The 23,522-nt window shown below is 43.9% G+C and overlaps 1 protein-coding gene across 1 annotated transcript in view; it reads right to left on the bottom strand.

Annotated features, from left to right (window-relative positions):
* The window catches only part of tg (thyroglobulin), a 621,247-nt gene that overhangs the window by 440,493 nt on the left and 157,232 nt on the right, over window positions 1–23,522 (bottom strand). The window contains exons 28-32 of the mRNA XM_070888386.1: window positions 16,460–16,627; window positions 11,156–11,275; window positions 9,951–10,034; window positions 8,420–8,557; window positions 7,644–7,823 (exon numbers count right to left, since the gene is read on the bottom strand). Of these exons, the coding sequence (XP_070744487.1) occupies window positions 7,644–7,823; window positions 8,420–8,557; window positions 9,951–10,034; window positions 11,156–11,275; window positions 16,460–16,627 (690 nt within the window). The remainder of the gene's footprint in view (window positions 1–7,643; window positions 7,824–8,419; window positions 8,558–9,950; window positions 10,035–11,155; window positions 11,276–16,459; window positions 16,628–23,522) is intronic.

The following is a 23,522-nucleotide window of genomic DNA, read 5'->3' as shown; positions in this document are numbered from 1 at the left end:
ACCAACATAATAATTATTAATGCTGATAAGAGCGATATCTGCAGCTGTTAAAGGGTCACACACATCCATCAGGTAAGTTTGAATTGAAAGGTTTGGTCTTTGTTTCTTGGGTTTTATTGAAATGGTGGCTTGCTGCAATATATGTGAAACATTTTTAAAGTGTTTAGGAAGTGCTTCTGGACGTTTACAAGGGCTCGGATGGTAAATGAAAACCTTTGAGAAGATAGAACATGCTGCGTATACTCAGCAGGTCACACTACATCCATGGAGAGAAAAACAGAGTTCACATCTCAGGCTGACATGTTGCCTGTCCAACTGAGTATTTGCAGAATCTTATGCTGTCAATGTACATTTACAGCATCTGTTTGCAGAGGGAAGAAGAAGACGCAGAAAAGGAAGACACAGAAGAGCAAGATGCAGAACTGGAGGAATCAGGAAAGGATGCATCCCAGACAGCCCCTTTGTGGATGGGATATCTGGGATAGAATCATCTGCCTATGGTCCCACTGGCTGGGCAGACTGCCTCTTCTTGTGACCCACTGGCTGGGCAAGCTGCATTTCTTGTGTGTGCGAAATGAGGAAGGACAAGGGTGGAGATGTGCTGACGGGAGGGTGGGAAAACCTAGAGGAGCATGCCAGAAGGGGGATAATATACGAGGATACCCACATTTTGTATCCTATCAGCCCTGCCGCTGGCCATGAGCTCAGCCATGACTCTGCCAAGAATAGCTTTGCACCGTCTGCTCCAAGGGGATGAGGTGAGGCTAAGAATGCGAGATGTGCTACGTCATTTGTGCAGATTGTTGGTAGGTGAGTGATTGGGAATCCTGCATTGAGTAGTGTGTGATGCTAGTGATGCAGTTGTTCTGCATGCCCGACACAAGACTCCCAAAGCAAGCGCTCTACTCGGAACTCCTACATGGCAAGCGATCCCCAGGTGGCAGAGGAAACATTTCAAGGACACCCTCAAAGCCTCCTTGATAAAGTGCAACATCCCCACCGACACCTGGGAGTCCCTGGCCAAAGGCCGCCCTAAGTGGAGGAAGAGCATCCGGGAGGGCGCTGAGCACCTCGAATCTCGTCGTAGAGAGCATGCAGAAAACAAGCACAGGCAGTGGAAGGAGCATGCGGCAAACCAGTCTTCCCACTCACCCTTTCCTTCAACGACTGTCTGTCCCACCTGTGACAGAGACTGTAATTCCTGTATTGGAATATACAGTCACCTGAGAACTCACTTTTAGAGTGGAAGCAAGTTTTCCTCGATTTCGAGGGACTGCCTATGATGATGATGATGATGGTAGGTGATGGCTTTTGAAGATGCATTCACTGAACTTGACCAGTGGTCTGAGGTCAAGAAGCTTCTTTAGGCACTGGGGCCAGGTGGTGGTGGGGAACACTGCTGGCAATTGGTAGAGGGCCAGTCTTGCAGTGTTGACCCCCTGTACAAAGGTGCAGTGCTGCGTGCGAGACCCTGGGTGCCCCTTCCCTGGCTTTCTGAGCCATTTGTTCAGTTTAGGAAGGTAAGTCAGATTTAACAGCTGAATAATCACATTGGGAACGTCTCTAAAATATTGAATATTTGTGAAAATATAGAAAAATGTATTGAATCAGTGCATTTTATTTTGTCTTGCTTCAATGTGCATGGTCCCATTAAATTTCAGAGCTCTCTACTGTCCACAATGCATTGCGAGTTTCACAGCCTCGCACACAGACGCTCGGGGAAGCAGCAACGCCGCACCAGGACTACAAATTGTTCCTGGATCCCTCGTGCAACACCACCAGGACAACGTTGTGCCACCTACCTCCAACCTCCATGCGCCTCCCCCCCCCCCCCCTACCAATTTAGGTCGGTTAGCCCTGCAGCCATTTCGGGCGGCCATTAACGGCAATTGGCAGTGACACCAACTGCTTTGCTGGTGATCACCAATTGTTTCCCCCCTTAAACCTCATTGGTCAAGGAGATACACTGTTGGTCCCACCGTTCACCATGGTCCCAGATGCCATGTTGCCCTTGCCACAGCGCTATCAGGTCACACTTCCAGCAAATTATGGCACAAAACACTTTTTGGATAAGGGTGTAGAAAAAAGCCTAACAAACAGATTATGCCACCAGATGCCCCTTTCCAGCAAGATCCGGCCCACGGCCCACGGAAGACACAATCCATTTTATAAACAAATCCCGCTTTGTTTTCGTACTCTCACATGCTACTCATTGCTGACTTCAGGTGATGCAGCAATGAAAAAATACAATTAATTTGTGGGAACATTTCTTGGATTAATAAGAACATCTGCAATTTTCACCTCAGCATCCTCCAGCCCCTTAAACAAAAAATATCTGAAACAGGACTGGCTTTAGGACACTGAGGTTTCCTCAAAACCAGTTTCTAGTTAAAAAAAACAGAGGCAGGCAACACATGGTCTGAATCCTTCACGACTATGTTGTGCGGCTCACAGGCTACCAAGCTCCAGTATACCTGTTGCTATCATCTGACTTGGGATTGTTCAAGGAAACTGATCCCAGCTGTTTAAATAGGAATGAAAATGCCTCACTGTCTCCAAGGCAACGCACAAAAACAAGGACTGAGTTCGGGTCCAAGGGGTAGGGGGTTCCTTTCAGCATCGATCAGCTTGTTTAAATTGCAACGACACAGCATGAGAGAGAATGAAACTACGGAAATGTAAACTCTCGCCCATGTCCTGTCATGTAGTAATTAGCAAAGTAGGGAGGGAGGAAGAGGAGAGGCCTTTGGTATAGTGAGGGGAGTGTTCATCAAACACTTTTTGGCCATTATTAAGAGCTCAGGATCTGGAACGGATGTAAAAACATGCTCCAAATGACAATTATCTCAAATGCCATTAAGCCACTCAATATGTTTTCCAGCATTAAACCAAGGAAATTAGATTTAAGTACAGTCCATTTTAAAGGGGCAGCAAGTTCATGAAAAAATATTTGGCATGAGCTGGACAAATGTCTCAGTGGATGAGTGCACGAGCCGCTGTGGTACTGAGTCTCACACACACACGAGTCGCTGTGGTACTGAGTCACACACACACTAGCCGCTGTGGTACTGAGTCTCACACACACAATAGCCGCTGTGGTACTGAGTCACACACACGCTTACCGGTGTGGTACTGAGTCACACACACGCTTACTGTTGTGGTACTGAGGCACACAGACAGTTACCAGTGTCGTACTGAGTTACACACACACTAACCACTGTGGTACTGAGTCACACACACATTCGCCGGTGTGATAGTCAGTCACACACACACTAGCTGGAGTGGCTTTCTTTGACCTCAGAAAGGCCTTTGACTCTCAATCATGAGGGATTATGTAGTGTCCTTCGCAAATGCGACTGTCCTCAAAAAATTTTCACCATCCTCCGTCTGCTTCACGATGACATGCAACCCATGATTCTTACCAACGGATCCACCACAGACCCAATACAAGTGCAAACCAGGGTCAAGCAAGAACGCTCTTCTTAATCTTCCTCGCTGCAATGCTTCATCTCACCTTTAACAAGCTCCCCACCGGAGTGGAGTTAATCTACAGGACAAGCAGGAAATTGTTCAACCTCCAACACCTCCAGTCCAGATTCAAGGTTGCTCCAACCTCTGTCATTGATTTACAATAAACAGACGATGCTTGTGTTTGTGCTCACTTGGAGGGTGAACTCCAAACCGGCATACGAGAGTCTGGGCCTTACATTAAACATCAGTAAGGCAAAGGTTCTCTACCAACCTGCCGCCGACACACAGTACTGCTCCCCGATTATCAAGATCCATGACAAGACCTTTGACAATGTGGACCACTTCCCATGCCTTGGGAGCCTACTATCAGCAAGGCAGACATCAATGACGAAGTCCAACACCGCCTTCAGTGTGCCAGTTCAGCCTTCAGCCGCCTGAGGAAAACAATGTTCGAAGACCAGGATCTCAAACCTTGCACCAAGCTCATGGTCTACAGAGCATCGAGGCATTGACCACGATCAGTTCTGATGGGCGGGTCACATTGTCCTCACGCCCGATATTAGTCTCCCAAAACAAGCGCTCTACTCCAAGCTACATCATGGTAGGCGAGACCAGGAGGGCAGAGAAAACGCTTCAAGAACACCCTCAAAGCCTCCTTGAAAAAATGTAACATCCCCACCGACTCTTGGGAATCCCTGGCCCAAGACTGCTCAAAGTGGAGGAGAAGCATCCGAGAAGGTGCCAAACACTTTGAGTCTCTTCGCAGGGAGTACGTCTAAGCCAAGTACAAACAGCGGAAAGAGCGTACAACAAATCAAGCACCCCACCCATCCGTCCCTTCAACCACCATCTGCCCCACCTGTGACAGAGACTGTAGATCCCGCATTGGTTTCATCAGGCACCTTAGAACTCATTTTAGTGTGGAAGGAAGTCATCCTCGTCTCCGGGGGATTGCATAAGAAGAAGAGAAGAGCCAGTGTGGTACTGAGTCACACACACACTAGCCAATGAGGTACTGAGCCACACACACACTGGCCAATGAAGTACTGAGTCACATACACACTGGCCAATGAGGTACTGAGCCACACACACACACTGGCCAATGAAGTACTGAGTCATACACACACTGGCCAATGAAGTACTGAGCCACACACACTCTAGAAAGGTCACAATCAGTCTGTGCTGAGTTAGCCAATCATGTAAAGAAGAAAATATTAAAGGGTACAGGAAAAGAGTAGGGGAATAGGTTTCGAGCAGATAATGGAAAGTAGCACTGACATAGCCATAATATCACGAATGGCCATCCTTCTGTACAATTTAACATTTGTTGATAACAGTCAATTTTCTTTAATACAAATTCCCAGTAGAAATCGATAGAAACTGTATCCAAACAACAACTTACACTCAAGTGACATGTGCAGAAATTTCTGTGGGGTTTCTCCCGATCTCCCACCATAACTTCGGCGGAATATTGGCAGAAACCCCAGACAAACGGTGTAAACTGTTACTGACAGAAATACATCGTCTGACATATTTTCCATCGCAAATGCCTTGGCAATGTCGGACATCAGGGCACCATTAGTTTCCTTGCATCCCACACTGTTAAAACTGTGATATAAAATGGAGGCTATTCATTCACTACCCAAACCAATGACCTCCTCTTCCTAAAAGGACAAGGGCAGAAGGTGCATGGGAGCATCATCACTTCCAAGTCTCCCTCCCTCCAAGTCGCACATATAGGGCCATGTATGTACTGGATCAAAATCCTAGAACCTCCAACCTAACAGCACTGTGGGAGCACCCTCACCACACAGACTGCTGTGGTTCAACAAGAAGCTGTACCTTTTCAAGGGCAACTAGGGATGGGCAATAACTGCTGGCCTAACAGTGACATCCTTACCAGAGAATTAAAAAACCATAGTGCAACTGATTACTGAACGATCGGCTGTACTCAGCACTATGAAAAAGACTGGCACCTAGAGCATATAACACTGCGGCAATGTCTCAGCAGTTCTTGATATGGTTAATGCAGATACTCATAAGGCACTATAGACCAGAGTCTATTGCTTGAGGAAAAACTGCTGTACTAAATTTGAAAATCAGCCTGGTAATCCATCACTAGACGGTAGATTGGCTCTTTAAACAGTTCTTTATGAAATGTTTTTGTAATATATGAATTATTTCCTCTGAAAACAAAACAGACAATGTCAATACATTAACTGGAACTGAGAATGGAGAACTAGAGGCTTGAGAACAAAGTTAAGCAACACTACAAATTAGAAGGAATTTCCTTCACCCATATACAGAGAATCAGACATGTGGAATGGACTCGGGAAGGCATGTACCAGAGTCTTCAGTCAAGGAATGATCAAAACTTGGCACGGTCTTCCAGAGAAGGAATGGATGGCCTACGTCACATGTACAGTTTGTGTCTGTGTGTATGGCTCTTTAGCCAATATGAGATGAGATCTGTTTGGGCGCAGAGATCGATGGATGGGCGTAAAAGAGCAAGGATGTTCAAGGGTAGTGTAATCACATACGTAACACACTTCCGCCTGCGTTTTACATCGGGTATTTGTTTAAGCTCTGATTACACGTGTCTCTGGGGGCAGATGCACAAAGGTGTCGATTATATAATCCATGCTCGTGGACCTCCCTTGGAGTTGTTCACAGGTAGTTCAGGCCTGCGGTGCAGTTTCTGACTTTTACCACAGTTCTTTATGAAATGTTTTTGTAATATATGAATTATTTCCTCTGAAAACAAAACAGACAATGTCAATACATTAACTGGAACTGAGAATGGAGAACTAGAGGCCATGAGAACAAAGTTAAGCAACACTACAAATTAGAAGGAATTTCCTTCACCCATGTACAGAGAATCAGACATGTGGAATGGACTCGGGAAGGCATGCACCAGAGTCTTCAGACAAGGAATGATCAAAACTTGGCACGGTCTTCCAGAAAAGGAATGGATGGCCTACGTCACATGTACAGTTTGTGCCTGTGTGTATGGCTCTTTAGCCAATATGAGATGAGATTTGTTCGGGCGCAGAGATCACAGAAATGTGAGGTCCCAGAAATGTTCCGATCTGAAGCAGCCTCCTCAGTGACTCTGACTGAGACACTGGTGATGAAAAAGATGACTAACAGAAGTTCACGACAGACACTGCAGTAAATGTGCATGGTGGGACAGCCTCCTTTACGTGTTATTAGTAAATGACCAATCATGTCCCATGCAGTTTGTTTCAACAGTGCCGTCTCCAAGGAGAATCTTTTTCCTGAATACCAAATAAATGAAAAAGAGCCGCTAGCAACGCTCCATAAATTAATTATCATCTGAGATTCGGCTAAAGTCGCACGCACTGAGAATAAACGAATAAAGTCGGGCTGAGCTACACAGCTCCCCCTGAAACGTCTCTAAACTGCCAAGTGACCCCAATACACCTGTTGTGTCTTATCCAATTGCATTCTGAGTTGTTGAGACATGGCCTCACTTCTTCGAGCTCTGTCATGTCAAATCCCCACCCGCACTTTCCAGCAAGAGTTACTGGATAATGGCTGGGTGAGAGAACTCCTACTGATTTTATCTTTTCTCCTTCTTAGCCCAAGGCTAGGTTAACAATTGTAGCACCCCCATCACCTCAGATGAGCTCAGCTATGTTTGTATAAATAGAATTACATAGAAATTAAATAGAATTATGTACAATTACATACAGTGACAGAATAATATAAAAATTACATACAATTTCAACATGGAAACCGGTGTTTTGGCTCAATGAGTCTATGTTGGTGTTTATTCTCACGCAAGCAGTTGTCCTAATCCCAGGTGCCCACACTGTTCATATCCCTTTGTTGCCTTTTCCTTCAACCATCTATTCGTAGACGGTGACAATCAGTGCATTCTACAGCCTCACAACACTCTATGTAAAAAAGTTTCTCCTGCTCTCTGTCCTAAATCGCGTACAGTTAATCTTGTACCTAAGTTTCCCTCATTCTAGACCCCTCAACTTCTGGAAGCAGTCCGTTTCTATGTGTTGCAACCCATCTCTTCATAAAGACCAATTATCAATTGTGGGACCATCCTGATCTGCATGGTATTTAACTATTGTGAATGTTCCCTTTATTCTAAAACCCATACTCTGATTTCTGTAAAGCCGCATTGAGTGACTCACCCTTCTTCCGGTACAGTACTTGTGGTTCCTCAGGTAGGACAAGGCTGCAGTTCATTGCAGGAGACTCAGGGTCACTACTAGGTTGGCAAAGCTGCGTGTCCGGGTACAGCACACATTCATAATGCAGCACCCTGCTGTCCCATAAAGATGCCACCTTGCAAAAGCTCTCCTCTGTACAACCTGAAAAAAAAATGAAGAAACCATCTCAATGGTCAACAAAAAGCAAACGGTGAACTCAATTTCAATTGAGCCAGCTTGGACACTCCAATGAACACCTCACACCTTAGTTCAAAGTGGGGCAAGGGTGAGCCTGGTTACTTTGAGTGTCGTGCTCTGCATTTCCTGCCCCCTGGAAGAGTTGGAACTTGAGCTAAGGTGTCAGCTGTGGCTCAGTAGGTAGCGCACTGGCCTCTGAGTCAAAAGGTTGTGGAGTTTTCCCTGAGTCCTGGCCAATATTTATTGCTCAACCAACATCACAGATAAACTGATTATCTGGGCATTATCACAGTGCTGTTTGTGGGATCTTGCTGTGAGCAAACTGGCTGCTGTGTTTCCTATATTACAACAGTGACTACACTTCATGGCGACATCATTGGCCGTAAAGTGCTATGGGACATCCTGAGGTTGTGAAAGGTTCTATTTAAGTACAAGTTCTTTTTAAAGTTCCTTCTTTCACATTGGTGGTTCTAGACCAAAGTTTCAGTTTTAAAATCAGGGATAAAGACACAAAATCGATTAAAAACAAATAAGAGATAGCTCTAAACTGGATTACTCACGGGCCAGGCACCACAGCTCAGCCTGTGCAGTTGGAAATTGATGTTTGAAGAGCTGGTAACGTTGGTTTGGAACAGACTGGTTCAGATCTACTCGGACAAGCCTGGAGTCCAGTCGTGTGAAAAGTTCCCTGGTGGTTTCTAATCAACACAGAGAGCAAGTTTTAAATCCACATTGACCCCTAAACCCATCATCTAAAGCTGTCACATATTGGTCACTACCATCTTTTTCATGCATCCAAAATAATAAAATACATCTGAAAGTATCTGAGCCAGAACAAGGACCTCCACGTTTCCGAGTTCCCCCACACCCGCGCTCCCCCACTTCCTCCCCCGCCGGTAAATATCAGCGGCCTATTTGCCTGCTACTCCAGTGGAGATATTAACTAATTTAAAATAAACAAGTTAACTCATTTCCTCAAATGGCAAACAAAAGAACTTGCAGTCATTTACGATCCAATGGAAGTTTTCAAAATTATGGGAGATTTAGATAAGGTAAATGGGGAAAATTTATTTCCACTGGTTGGTGAGTCAATAACTCAATGGCATGAAATTAAGATAAACAAAAGAATGAAGAGAGAGATTAGGAGAATTTGTTTTTATGCAGATGTTTGGTTGGTCCTAGCAGAAACAGGCAGAAAATCCTTTGACAGGGTGGTGGATAAATATTTGAAAAAGAAAAACTTAAATTGTATGGAGAAAGTGCAGGGGAATGGGACTTAGTGGGTGACTCTTTCAGAGAACGAGCACAGGCACGATGGGTCAAATGGCCTTCTTATGTGGTGTTAAATTCTATGAATCTCACGTGAAGCTTTTGTATGCTATCATTACACAGAACAATTCACAGGCCATAAAATCTGTAATAAAAGGCCAGTGATGGGCATTATGGTAGGGCAACAAGTTGAAGCGCTCGAATCCCCTCCCCCATCCAATGCATTGATGATTTCAACCATGTGAGGAATCACTTAGTCGACCCCAAGTGCTCCCTCACTGGGAGGCAAGGAAAGCAAGATGGAGACTTCCTGGCATCTGGCTTCAGGCTGGCTTTGCTCAAGACCTGCATTTCTGTCTGCCGGTGGTGGGATGTGGACAGGAAGAGAAGGAAAACAGGATAAATATTACAGGGTAAGTCACTTGCACAAGTGATGAAAAAAAAAGGTTTGAGCGGCTATTGAAAAGGAATAATTAAACGGTCTGTACAACTGCTTCCGCAATCGTGTGCTCCCAGGGCTCACGGAACAGTGGTTGGGAATTCAGGACTCAAAACGGATGTAAAATGAAGGGCTGCGGACCCGGAGCACTCCCTCGTCGAGAGCGCAGTCGGGGAATCAGCCTTTGGGCTGAATTTTCCCATCTCAGTCTTGAAAGCTCCAATTGTCCCAGCTACCATCTGAAATTATTAGTAAATATTCAATATTTGCTAGTGCACATCATAGTTTGTGCAAATACACTTAATACAACATTGTTTTTGGAGAATGCAAGATCTGTAAAAACAGCTATAAACAGATCTCTTTTGTCCCAGCATTATAAATACCTGGCGGATCTGGCGTCTGTTGATCCTGGGGAACTTTTCCAGCACACTCAGGGGTTGACTTCAGCCGTGTGTTAACATTGGAATCTGAAAATCATTTGGAACAGTAATTTTGGTTCAAATTTCAGCCAGTATTGCTAGTGTCGGATTTGTGGGTTAAACCTGCCTGTAAGAATATTTCCTGGGCCGGGAACTCAAGTGATATGGTGTGAAGGAGCCTCCGACTCTGAGTGTCAGTGTGTTTTATCAATCTTGCCCATCAACAGTGATACTCCATATGCATCTCATTCTTGGAACAGACAAATCGCTGTGTATGGTTTTGCCATCGATTTGCAATTTATGAGCTTGAGTTTAAGGTCAGTGCTCAGCCCTGAATCTCAAAACTCAGACAACCTGTTGCGATCAGGACTGGTCTTCATAGGAGAGCATAGTTCATCTCTATTATTCATTCTATAACAACCATTTGCTGTCTAGGAATTCTAGAGTAAAAGACCTTCCGATCAGGATACGGGTCCCATCCTAATGGCACTGCATTTGGGAACAACACATATAGCACTGATTAAACTGATGTATTAATGGATGAACAATCAGATGCTGGGCGGGCGGGGGAGGGCACTGACTTCCACATACAAATTCCCAATATATATTTGCGTCATGTGATACTCTGCATCAGGAATGCTGATTTATGCACATCTACCACTTAGTGAGAATAAATCATGGTTGAGCAGCCATTACTTCTCAGCTCCCTAAGAGATCAATACTACCTTAAATAAATTGGCTGACCTAAATGATTTAGTGTAAATGTGGTGCTGAGGCATATAGAACAGAAAGGCCATAGGTTCTATTCCTAGTCCATGCTAACTTAACTCATCACAGGCAGTATGGTATTGGGGAGCTATAATTTGTTTTCATTTTATCACTAAAGGAGGAAAGGAGGGGAGGATAAGCACACAAGTAGACATGCAAGTGATGCGTGCCACAGTGGAATAGCCATCAGCGCTTACTTTCAAGGCTCCCACCAGAACAATAGTCACTTGAGCAAGGTACCAGAGGACTGCTGGCATCCTAAAACCATATCCAACATGAGATGCGGAAGGGGTTAGAAGTCTGGGGGGGGGGGGTTACGGGGGGGTGGGGTGGTGCGGGGGAGAAACAACAATAAATTTAAAGCAATAATATAGCAAAGTACAACAGAATATAAAGCTCACCCTGCCAGAGATAAATATGCTGGAAAGGGTTAAACAATTTCTGAATTTCTTCCTTCATGTCTGGAGTCAGTTCTGTTGAGTACTCAGCATCCACAAAGCTCTTTGATAAAAGCGCATAAGCTGTACGGAAATAAAATACCTTAGTTTATTTCAAGTTATCTTTCCTTTGGCAGTAAACTGATCTTTCATGTGATGTGTGTTAATTTTGAAAGTTATAAGCATCTCCTTGTGCACAAGAGCGAGAGCGAGGAAGAAAATAATCTTTCGGTGTAGAGGGCAGGAATCAAACATACACAAGCACAGTGAGGGAGATGAGAGGTTAGAGAGCTAAGGACCAGAAGCTTTTCTGCAACATTCTTACTGTACTGACATAACCCGCTGTGTTTAAATAGATGAAGGCTTATTGGATCACCTACATTCTATCAACTTATCAGAACCACATGAACAGGTGATGATAGGTTAATAGGGTTTGGTAATGAGCCATCTTTTCAACTGCCTTTCTTATCTCTCTCTTTCCCTCTCTGTTTTATTGATATTATGGTCAATGCTCTCTGAACCTCTCTCCTGTGTGTCATGTATGTAACCACAATGTAACACCACTGTATTACTGTATACACTCAACCTAGATGCACACCTTGACCACAAGGGGTGAACTTGTGGGAGACACTCTTTACCTGATCACTCAGGTATAAAAAGGGAGGTCCCACGCAGGGTCACTGTTTTTTGGAGTCCTGTGAATAAAGAGTTCAGGTCACAGGGTGACCTTGTCCACAGAAGGTGCCTCGTGTGGTTTCATACTGTAGAGTAAGGACTTTACACTGAGTTGCTCCAATTTTCATTATAACCACTCTTTCTCCTCCTTCCATCATTCACTTTGTTTTAAAGTCAAAACTCACTGGCCACTTATTTCAACTCATTTATTTTTGCCTCGGGTCCTTCCTCTTACAGTCCACAGACTTTAAATACCATGCTGTATTCAACTAACCACTGCTCATTAATTATTCCCCACCCCCACCCCCACCGCCCCGCCCTTTTCACTCTTTATGTGCTCATTTTGAAAGTTATAAGCATTTCCTTGTCCTTTAGCAGGTAAATGAAGTTGAGGTATAGATCTGGCATGATCTAACTGAATGACATAGCAGGCTCAAGGGGCTGTATGGTCTACGCCTATTCTTATATTCAAAATGCCATCAGACTGGATAGGATCTGAACATAGTTTCCAGAGGTGCCTACCCCCTGTATCACCCAGCCTCGCCAACAAAGAATAAAGTTTAAACATCTTAGGTAAGCCAACCCTTTAACACCGCTGGGAGCAGAAGCTAGTGTTGATGTTGGGAAATCACAGCCCTATGAGGCACTGCTGGCCCAAAGCCCGGAGATCTCAGGGGTCGATACTCGGTCAAAGAGAAGCACGACAAAGAATTGGGCCTGTATGTTGCAATGAATGGCAAGGATCCAGCTTCAAAAATTAAATTGTTGCCACAATATTTTAACATCAAACTGTGCAGTCTCCTCAATGTAAAAAGCAATGAATGTGATCAACATGTTGTGGAGATGCATTAGTCATGGATGTTTATTATCTAACTGATGGTTACAAACATTTGTTTAGTTGAACAGTCAGTAAATTTACTGGACGTTATGCAGGACTTATTATTAATATAAATCCGGCAAATTCACACAGATCATTCACGTTCTTTAAGAGAGGGTTACCAGTGTAGTCTAGTTATACTGTACAGGTTTGTCTTGATGCAGAGTGATTCTGACTCCATATCGAAGCAAGTTGTGCAGTATATCTGGGGCTTGATGTGGGATACACCAGGTCTAATATGTCCAAACACGTTTGAGACAGTCTCATAGCTTTTCAACTTCACACTGGCTACAGTTTAACTGAAACTGTGTGAAAAGAACTCTAAGCTTCAAATCCCATACTCTTGCCACTAGCTCCATTCCGCCTTCTGACCACTCGCACAGGATGAACCAATCCAGGTGAAAAAAATTGGCGCCGATTTTTCGAGGGGTCAGTGGCAGGTCGGTTGAAAAAATGTTTTTTTTTGACAGCGGGTCGGGATCCCACTGTCAACCCGTCGCCACGCACCTTTCCCACATGGCAGGTCTGTCAGCGCTAAACAGCGCTGGGGTAGGCAATTCAGGTCATTATGACCTTGTTAACAGCCCATTAAGAAGTATTTTGAGCTTACTTTTACATTTCACAAGGTCGCCCACAGGGATCACGTTGCTCGGGGATCACGTCAGGTTAGCAGGTCAGGAGTTGTATGACAATGGAATCATCTCGTTACTTGACAGCTGAAAATGTGCTATAAAAGCTCCCATCTCACAGCTGTTCACTTTTCAAGCACAGACTCTGTTGCTTACTGCATTTAGAAGACAGATTGAGCTTTATGCTGGTTGCAAGTGTTTAGAGTAAACTCTCTATCCACCTCATTGACACAACCTCTCTCACCATTGGCTTCTGTCATCTCAAGTTCACCTGCCATCTATTACATCAGCATGGGTGCCCTTGAAATTATCTCACCTTGGTCCTCAGAATCCCACCACGATCAACCCCAACAACAGAATCACCATACGCCAGCAGCATAAACAACAACACCAACTTTCTCCACAATTAACTGATGTTGCACAGGACATAGGGATTCAGCACCCAATCACATTGCTGCCCGGGACTCCTGGACAGATTTACTTCAGTTGATGCTGTACACCCTGGCTGCTACATGATGTGCTAGATTGGTACCACCCCACACCAGCACCATTAAGCAACCCTGCAATGTCCAAGCCATTCCTTTCACACTAATCACCATTGCAGGGGGTATCGTTATGTCTCATCATTCACTGCAACTCACTAAGCCACTTCCAAAGGTGCAAACAAATCTGTCCAAGAACGAAAAGTGTTGAAAATAAAGGTTTCAATGTTTGACAACACATGAACAAAAACTTTACATGAACATTGGCTAAAACACCCACGTCCCTACCATTGTGTGTTGTTCGTTGGTATGATTGGGCTAGGATGAGGGTGAGTATGCCGGGTGGCTAGTGAGATGGGGAAAAGATAATGTAGATAGAGAGGGATGGGTGGTGGTGTAAGGTAAGTTGGTGTAAGGATGTGCAGGAGTAGGGAAGGCAGAGTGGCAAAGGATGAGGTTGAGTGTGGCTTTGCAGTAATATTTTGGATCTACTGAGATCATTGAAAGGTTTGCGCCACTGCAGCTTGGTCATCCTGACGACAGCCCTGCTTGTTTCCTCCTGTGCAATGTGCAACCAGGCTGCGTTGGTCTCCTGGGAAAGACTCTTCTGTCCATTGGAAGGGAAGAGAACCTCTTTGTGTGCTGTGACTCCCTCCATAAGCATATGGAGAGAGTCATGGGAGAGCCTGGGTGGTGCCGTGCACCTTTGTACAGTGCTTGTCTGTGTGTTGAACACTGACAGCACAAATGTCAAAATAAATTTGCGCATGACTCCTTTAAGGAAACCGGCTGATGATGCGTCATCAAATGACGTCATCAAACACGCTTCCTTCAATTGGCAGTGAAACGCATTGGGCGGTCTTAACAAGCCCAATCAGGGGAAAATCATTTTGGACAGCAGGCTGGAGCCAGCAGCGAGGCCGGGACCCTCCACCAACGTCGCCCACCATGGATCTGCCGAGGTTGGGGAAATCACGGCCACTGTATCCGAAGCCCACATTTTATCCATCACCTCTGCAACATTGGCTGCTTCTATCCCAGTTCCATCACTGCTGAAATTCTCGTCCATGCTTTCATTATCTCTGGACTCAATGTGTGGAATTACACACACAAACTCATGCCAGGCCATTGTGTCACCCTTTGTTGGTGCTCTAATTCACGCACCAACACCCTACCTCTTCTGTTCTTCATGTGTGACTAACAGGCTGTTCAATGAAAGACAAGCCAGATCATATGCTCATCTGATATCCACGGCCAACTTTTTAGCATGTCCCCTGGATAGCCACAGGAACAGGAACTTTGAATCCTTTTTTTCCCTTTCTAGCTAGAGGCTACCAACACCCTGGTGAGAACAACTAACTCAGCTCAGACCAGGCACCAAATCTTGTATCTTTCTAGTGTGTATAGCTAAGAGGCTGCAGGGTGACTTAGACAGGTTAGGTGAATGGGCAAATGCATGGCAGATGTAGTATAATGTGGACAAATGTGAGGTTATCCACTTTGGTGGCAAAAACAGGAAGGCAGATTATTATCTGAATGGTGACAGATTAGGAAAAGGGGAGGTGCAATGAGACCTGGGTGTCATGGTATATCAGTCACTGAAGGTAGGCATGCAGGTACAGCAGGCAGTAAAGAAAGCAAATGGCATGTTGGCCTTCGTAGCAAGAGGATTTGAGTATAGGAGCAGGGAGGTCTTACTGCAGTTGTACAGGTCCTTGGTGAGACCATACCTTGAGTATTGTGTGCTGTTTTGGTCTCCTAATCTGAGGAAGGATGTGCTTGCTATTGCAGGAGTGCAGCGAAGGTTCACCAGACTAATTCCCGAAATGGCAGAATTGACATATGAAGAAAGACTGGATCGGCTAGGCTTATACTCACTGGAATTTAGAAGAATGAGAGGGGATCTCATAGAAACATATAAAATCATGACAGGACTGGACAGGTTAGATGCAGGAAGAATGCTCCCGATGTTGGGAAAGTCCAGAACTAGGGGTCACAGTCTAAGGATAAGAGGTAAGCCATATAGGGCCGAGATGAGGAGAAACTTTTTCACCCAGAGAGTGGTGAACCTGTGCAATTCTCTACCACAGAAAGTTGTTGAGTCCAGTTCATTGGATATATTCAAGAGGGAGTTAGATGTGGCCCTTACGGCTAAGGGGATCGGGAGTATGGAGAGAAGGCAGGAATGGGGTACTGAAGTTGCATGATCAGCCATGATCATATTGAATGGCGGTGCAGGCTCGAAGGGCCGAATGGCCTACTCCTGCGCCTATTTTCTATGTTTCTATATTTCTAAACCAAGCCATTGTCTCTATTTGAAGAGCAGAGGAGCTCTCCACGGTGTCATGGTCAACATTTATCTCACAACCAACAGATTATCTGGTCATTATCTCATTGCTGTTTGTGGGAGCTTGCTGGGTGCAAAATGCCTGACACGTTTCCTACGTTCCAATTGTGACTGCGCTGCATTGGCTGTAAAGTTGGGATGTCATTAAATCATGGAAGGTGCTATATAAATGCAAGCCTTTCTTTTCTTTTGATTATTTAAGACTGTTAAATCATAGTTGGATCAGGAACTATCCATGCTTGCAAGCTGTTTACTTACTGCCGAAGAACTCCAGTCCTCCAAAGCTGAACATGAATGTCTTCTTCTCTAAGTTGGACTTCACACCTCTACAAACACCCTCTCCACTAAGCAGTGATGTTTTCTGCCAGTCATCATCATTGCAGAGCAGTACATCTGGAAAACTGATCAGACCACAGAGGAGGGTACCTGAAATCCAAAACCCACACAAATAAGTGCCATGGATGTCCTTGCAATCCCACTCCATTCAATGCAATGTACTGGCAAAATAATCCTCAACTGATGGGTGAATGGTGAGATTAAAGAAAGCCCCAGACAGATAGTATGTGGAGGAGGTGCTATTACATTGGAGAATGCACTAGAGGGAGCACTTCTGTATAGTTGTAGACGTAATTCCTGCCACGAGGAATATAAATTTCAACACAGAAGTATAAATAGGCCCTGTAATTATGGCGCTTTCGCATACACTATCAGCAGCCTTCAGAAAGGCCCCGCAAGTTCTGGGTTTCGACATGTGCTGAGCACGCGCGAAAACCCGCACCTTACGATCTTTCGCATTGGTAGATCCTTTGCATCTGCTGCAAAATCACTTTCGCTGGAGCAGAGTTCGGCTATTTGCCCAACTACTGCCCAGCCAATGTCCACAAAATCCATACGCTTGGTACAAGGATATGTAAAAATATATATTTTTTAAATGATTAAAACATACACATTTATTTTTATTTTAAGTGCTTAATCAAATGGTCTTTTAATTAACTTTGAACATGGGAACATTTATTTTTATTTAAGTGGCGTGAATTCTTATTTATTTAGGGATTTCTAATATGCTTGCGGGGATTCCGTACGTAAATGATTGGTTGACTGGGCCTCTGTGAACCGCTTGCCCCACTAGGACCGTGGGCCTTTATGCAGGCCTTCAGCCGGAGGCCCAGGACCCGGAGAGGCTGAAGCTCCGGAAACAGCAGGTACATTCAGATTTTTGGGGGTTCAGAGGCCTATTCTTCTGGTATGCCCCAAACCACAAATTCAGGGCCATTGAAGTTACAACACAGAAACAGGCCATTCAGCCCAAGCTAGTCCTATATTTTTATTGGGAGAAGGATCTTTGAAGTTCAGAGATTACAATGGCTGAAAATTGAAGTTTTATGCATCAAATACATTTTAATTAAAAGATGTGGAGATATGTAAATTATTGCAAATAGTATTTTGGTAAGCGATTGCTATTGAAATTGTTTGTGTGCTTTTATAAATTTAACTATTATCTACTTTGAATTCAGTTGAGCTGGCTTACCTGTTTCTTCTGTTACCTAAGCTCAATAATTAAATTTACTCAAGCTTAAAAAAGTTTATTCTATGAATTCATAGAATCAAAGAATCTTTAAACATAGAAGGAAGCCATTTAATGCATCATGCCTGTGCTGGCTCTTTGAAAGCTATCCAATTAAACCCACTACCAGGCTCTTTCCCCATAGCCCTGCAATTTTCTCCTATCAAGTATTTATCCAATTTCCATTTGAAAGTTACTACTGAATCTACTTTCACCATCCTTTCAGGAAGTATACTCCAGATCATAACAACTCGATGCGTAAAATAAAATCTGCTCATCTCCCCTCTCATTCTTTTTTTTGTCAGCTGTGGGACAATAACTTTGGTGCCATAAGGAGACGGAAGGAAAAAATTGCGGAAGAAAAAGAAAATACTATTTGACAAATATTCAGTTATTTACAAGAATGCAACACCCAGACCAAATCAAAGCTCATAATTGTAATGTATGCACCTGTGAGTATTCTCAAAGGTTTGTAGAGCTGTTGCACATTCTGATAGCATAGTGGTTAAGTTATGGGACTTGTAATCCAAAGGCTTGGACTCATAATCTGGAGATGTGAGTTTGAATCCCACAATAATTTAAATAAAATAGTTAGTGTCAGTACTGGGTATTATGGGCTAGAATTTCAAAAAAATCCACCAGTGCCGGATTGCTGCCCAAAATACCGCTAAGATTGTCCAATTATCGCCGGCGAAAAATTCCATTAAAAAAAAAAGTCTGCCTGGTGAAAATGGAACCTTGGGCCAATTGGGCGGTTCTTAAAAAAAAAACGGGATAAAGTGGCAGAGTGGTTATATTACCGGATTGGTAACCCAGAGCCTGGATAATGATCCAGAGACATGAGTTCAAATCCCACCATGGCAGCTGGGGAATTTAACTAAATTAAATAAATCTGGAATAAAAAGCTAGTTTCAATAATGGTCACCATGTAACCACCGGATTGTTGTAAAAACTCACCTTACTCGGTCTGGCCTATATGTGAGTCCAGACCCATAGCAATGTGGTTGACTTTTACAACAAAAGAGTTGTAGAGTTGTTGCATTGTGAGTGACTTCGCCAGTCACGTGATGTTCACAGACTCAATAAAACCCCAGTCAGTTGAGTCTAGGTCATCCACGATAAGATATACAGTTGTGAGACTAGTGCATGAACTGTAGTGTGATTGTTAAACCTTTGTTAATAAACCAACTAGTTTAGACAAGATAGAGAGCAGGGTAAAAAGGGGGAGGGAGTTGCGGTACTGATTAAATAAACTATTACAGCGTTAAGGAGGGATATGTTAGAGGGATCATCAAATGAGACTATATGGATCGAATAAAAAAATAAAAAACGGGCGATCACACTGCTGGGTGCATATTATAGACCTCCAAACAGTGGGAGGGAGATAGAGGAGCAAATATGTAGGCAAATTGCTGTGAAGTCCAAAAACCATTCGGTAGTAATAGTAGGGGATTTTAACTATCCAAATATTGATTGGGACAAATTTAGTGTGAAGGGTATAGAGGGTCCAGAATTCTTGAAATGCATTCAAGAGAACTTTTTTAGTCAGTATGTAGCAAGCCCAACACGAGAGGGGCAGTCTTGGATTTAGTTTTGGGGAATGAAACTGGGCAGGTTGAAGGGGTATTAGTGGGAGAGCACTTGGGTGCCAGTGACCATAATTCAGTCAAATTCAAGTTGGTTATGAATAAGGACAAGAATCGGCCTGGAATAAAAGTTCCGAATTGGAGAAAAGCTAATTTTGCTAAGTTAAGCAGTGATTTGGCCATAGTGGACTGGAAAAAGCTACTTGTGGGTAAATCAGTGTCGGAAAAGTGGGAGGCATTCAAGGAGGAGATCCAGAAGGCTCAGGCCAAACATGTGCCCTTAAAGAAAAAGGCTGGGAAAAATAATTCTAGAGCCCCCTGGATGTCTAGGGACTTACAGGGGAGGATTAAGCAAAAAAGGGACGCTTATGTCATATACCAACGGCTAAATACTTTAGAATCTTTAGAGGAATATAGAAAGTTAAGAAGCAAAATTAAAAAGGATACTAGGAATGCTAAGAGAGAGCAGGAGAAATTCTTGGCCAGTAAAATTAAGGAAAACTCTAAGATATTCTGTAAATATATTAAGAGTAAGAGGGTAACTAAAGAAAGGGTAGGGCCTATGAGACGACGAGGGTAATCTTTGTGTGGAGGCAGAAGATGTTAGTAGGGTTCTTAACGAATACTTTGCATCTGTTTTCACAAAGGAAAGGGATAATGCAGATACTGCTATCAAGGATGAGTGTAATATTCTATATGAAATAAATATAGTGAGAGAGGAAGGATTAAGGGGTTTAGCAGCTTTGAAAGTAGATAAGTCCCGAGGCCCTCATGAAATGCATCCCAGGCTGCTGAGCGAAGTAAAGAAGGAAATAGCAGAGGCCTTGATTAATGTGCAAAGTTAAAGCACATGGGATTGGGGGTAGTGTGCTGACGTGGATTGAGAACTGGTTGGCAGACAGGAAGCAAAGAGTAGGAGTAAATGGGTACGTTTCAGAATGGCAGGCAGTGACTAGTGGGGTACCGCAAGGTTCTGTGCTGGGGCCCCAGCTGTTTACATTGTACATTAATGCTTTAGACGAGAGGATTAAATGTAATATCTCCAAATTTGCAGATGACACTAAGTTGGGTGGCAGTGTGAGCTGCGAGGAGGATGCTAAGAGGCTGCAGTGACTTGGATAGGTTAGGTGAGTGGGCAAATGCATGGCAGATGAAGTATAATGTGGATAAATGTGAGGTTATCCACTTTGGTGGTAAAAACAGAGAGACAGACTATTATCTGAATGGTGACAGATTAGGAAAAGGGGAGGTGCAACAAGACCTGAGTGTCATGGTACATCAGTCATTGAAGGTTGGCATGCAGGTACAGCAGGCGGTTAAGAAAGCAAATGGCATGTTGGCCTTCATAGCGAGGGGATTTGAGTACAGGGGCAGGGAGGTGTTACTACAGTTGTACAGGGCCTTGGTGAGGCCACACCTGGAGTATTGTGTACAGTTTTGGTCTCCTAACTTGAGGAAGGACATTCTTGCTATTGAGGGAGTGCAGCGAAGGTTCATCAGACTGATTCCCGGGATGGCAGGACTGACCTATCAAGAAAGACTGGATCAACTGGGCTTGTATTCACTGGAGTTCAGAAGAATGAGAGGGGATCTCATAGAAACGTTTAAAATTCTGATGGGTTCAGACAGGTTAGATGCAGGAAGAATGTTCCCAATGTTGGGGAAGTCCAGAACCAGGGGTCACAGTCTAAGGATAAGGGGTAAGCCATTTAGGACCGAGATGAGGAGAAACTTCTTCACCCAGAGAGTGGTGAACCTGTGGAATTCTCTACCACAGAAGGTTGTTGAGGCCAATTCACTAAATATATTCAAAAAGGAGTTAGATGTAGTCTTTACTACTTGGGGGATCAAGGGGTATGGCGAGAAAGCAGGAATGGGGTACTAAAGTTGCATGTTCAGCCATGAACTCATTGAATGGCGGTGCAGGCTTGAAGGGCCGAATGGCCTACTCCTGCACCTATTTTATATGTTTCTATGTTTCTATGACCATCATTTTCCAGTAACTCTTTGGATCCGGGCATGGTGCCGGAGGATTGGAGGACTGCTAATGTAGTACCCTTGTTTAAGAAGGGAAAAAGGGATAGGCCGAGTAATTACAGGTCTGTCAGCATAACCTCAGTGGTGGGAAAATTATTGGAAAAAATCCTGAAAGACAGGATAAATCTGCATTTGGAAAGGCAAGGATTAACTAGGGATAGTCAGCACGGATTTGTTAAGGGAAGATTGTGTTTGACTAAACTGATTGAATTTTTTGAGGAGGTAACCAAGAGGTTCAATGAGGGTAGTGCGTATGATGTAATATGTATGGACTTTAGCAAGGCTGTTGATAAGGTCCCATATAGTAGACTGGTTATGAAGGTTAAAGCCCATGGGATACGGGGCAAAGTGGCAAGTTAGATCCAAAATTGGCTTAGAGGTAGGAAGCAAAGGGTAATGATTGATAGATGTTTTTGTGACTGGAAGAATGTTTCCAGTGGGGTTCCACAGGACTCAGTACTGGGTCCCTTACTTTTTGTGGTATATATCAACGGTTTAGATTTGAATATAGGGAGTATGATTAAGAAGTTTGCAGATGACACTAAAATTGGCTGTGGTTGATAATGAAGAGGAAAGTCATGGGCTGCAGGAGGATATCAATCTACTGGTCAGGTGGGCACAGCAGTGGCAAATGGAATTTAATTCAGAGAAGTGTGAGGTGATGCACTTTAGGAGGGCTAATAGAGAAAGTGTATACACATTAAGCGGTAGGCCACTTAATAGTGTAGACGAACAAAGCGACCTTGGAGTGCTTGTCCACAGATCCCTGAAAGCAGCAAGCCAGGTGGATAAGGTGGTAAAGAAGGCATACGGAATGCTTGCCTTTATTGGCTGAGGCATAGAATATAAGAGCAGGGAGGTTATGCTTAAATTGTATAATACTTTGGTTAGGCCACAGCTGGAGTACTGTGTGCAGTTCTGGCCACTGTATTATGGGAAGGACGTGATTGCACTAGAGAGGGTGCAGAGGAGATTTATTAGGATGCTGCCTGGAATGGAGAATCTTAGTTATGAGTACAGATTGGATAGGTTGGGTTTGTTCTCATTGGAACAGAGGAGGTTAAGAGGAGACCTCATCGAGGTGTACAAAATATTGAGGGGCCTAGACATAGTGGATAGTAAGGGTCTATTTCCATTGGTGAGGGATCTATTACAAGGGGGCATAGTTTTAAGGTGGTTGGTGGAAGGTTTAGAGGGGATTTGAGGGGGGGCTTCTTTACGCAGAGGGTTGTGGAGATCTGGAACTCGCTGCCTGGAAGAATGGTGGATGCAGAAACCCTCACCACTTTTAAGAGATGGTTGGATGGGCACTTAAAGTGCAGTAACCTGCAGGGTTACGGGACCTAGAGCTGGTAATTGGGATTAGACTGGATGACCTTTAGTTGGACGGTGCAGATATAATGGTAAGTACAGCAGAGAATAGTTTTGATCACCTGGATGGGTCAGAGAGGAATTTTCCCAGATTTTTTCTCCCTAAATTAGCCTGGGTTTTTATCTGGTTTTTGCCTCACGCAGGAGATCACATGGCTCTGGTTGAAGTGGAGTGTAAAATGCTTCAGTATAAGGGGTTGTGTGAGGCGGACTGGTTGGGCTTGGTGTTCTTTGCCTTTCCGTCATTGTTCATAGATTTATATGTAACCTTTAGGGCTGCTGACCAAGGGCCGTGTGGCTCTTTGTCGGCCGGCACGGACACAATGGGTCGGAATGGCCTCCTTCTGCGCTGTAAATTTCTATGTTTCTATGATTCTTAATAGCAATGTGTTGCTATGAATTCTTAATCAAAGGACGCATGAAGCAAATATATTACAAATATATCAAAATATATCATAGCAATGAACACAAAGTTGTGTCTTCAACCAACACCGCCTAGAAATAAGCTGACTGGCTATCCATCTCATGGCTGTTTGTGGGATTTTGAGGTACACAGATAGCTGCCACATGTGATTACATGACAACGGTCACATCAAAAGAGTAATACATTTATATGAAATACTTGGAGATGCTCAGACAACATGATAAGCTGTTATATTTCCCTTCTGGCTAATCTCTCCATCTGAAACAAAACTACATTTTGACAAAGCTTGTTTATGAAATAACTGCCTTTTTAAACAATTTAAATAAAAACACAACAGAA

This window comes from Pristiophorus japonicus, chromosome 1 (genome assembly GCF_044704955.1).
Source record: "Pristiophorus japonicus isolate sPriJap1 chromosome 1, sPriJap1.hap1, whole genome shotgun sequence".
NCBI classification, from domain to species: Eukaryota; Metazoa; Chordata; class Chondrichthyes; family Pristiophoridae; genus Pristiophorus; species Pristiophorus japonicus.
This window is presented reverse-complemented; position numbering and strand designations above follow the sequence as displayed.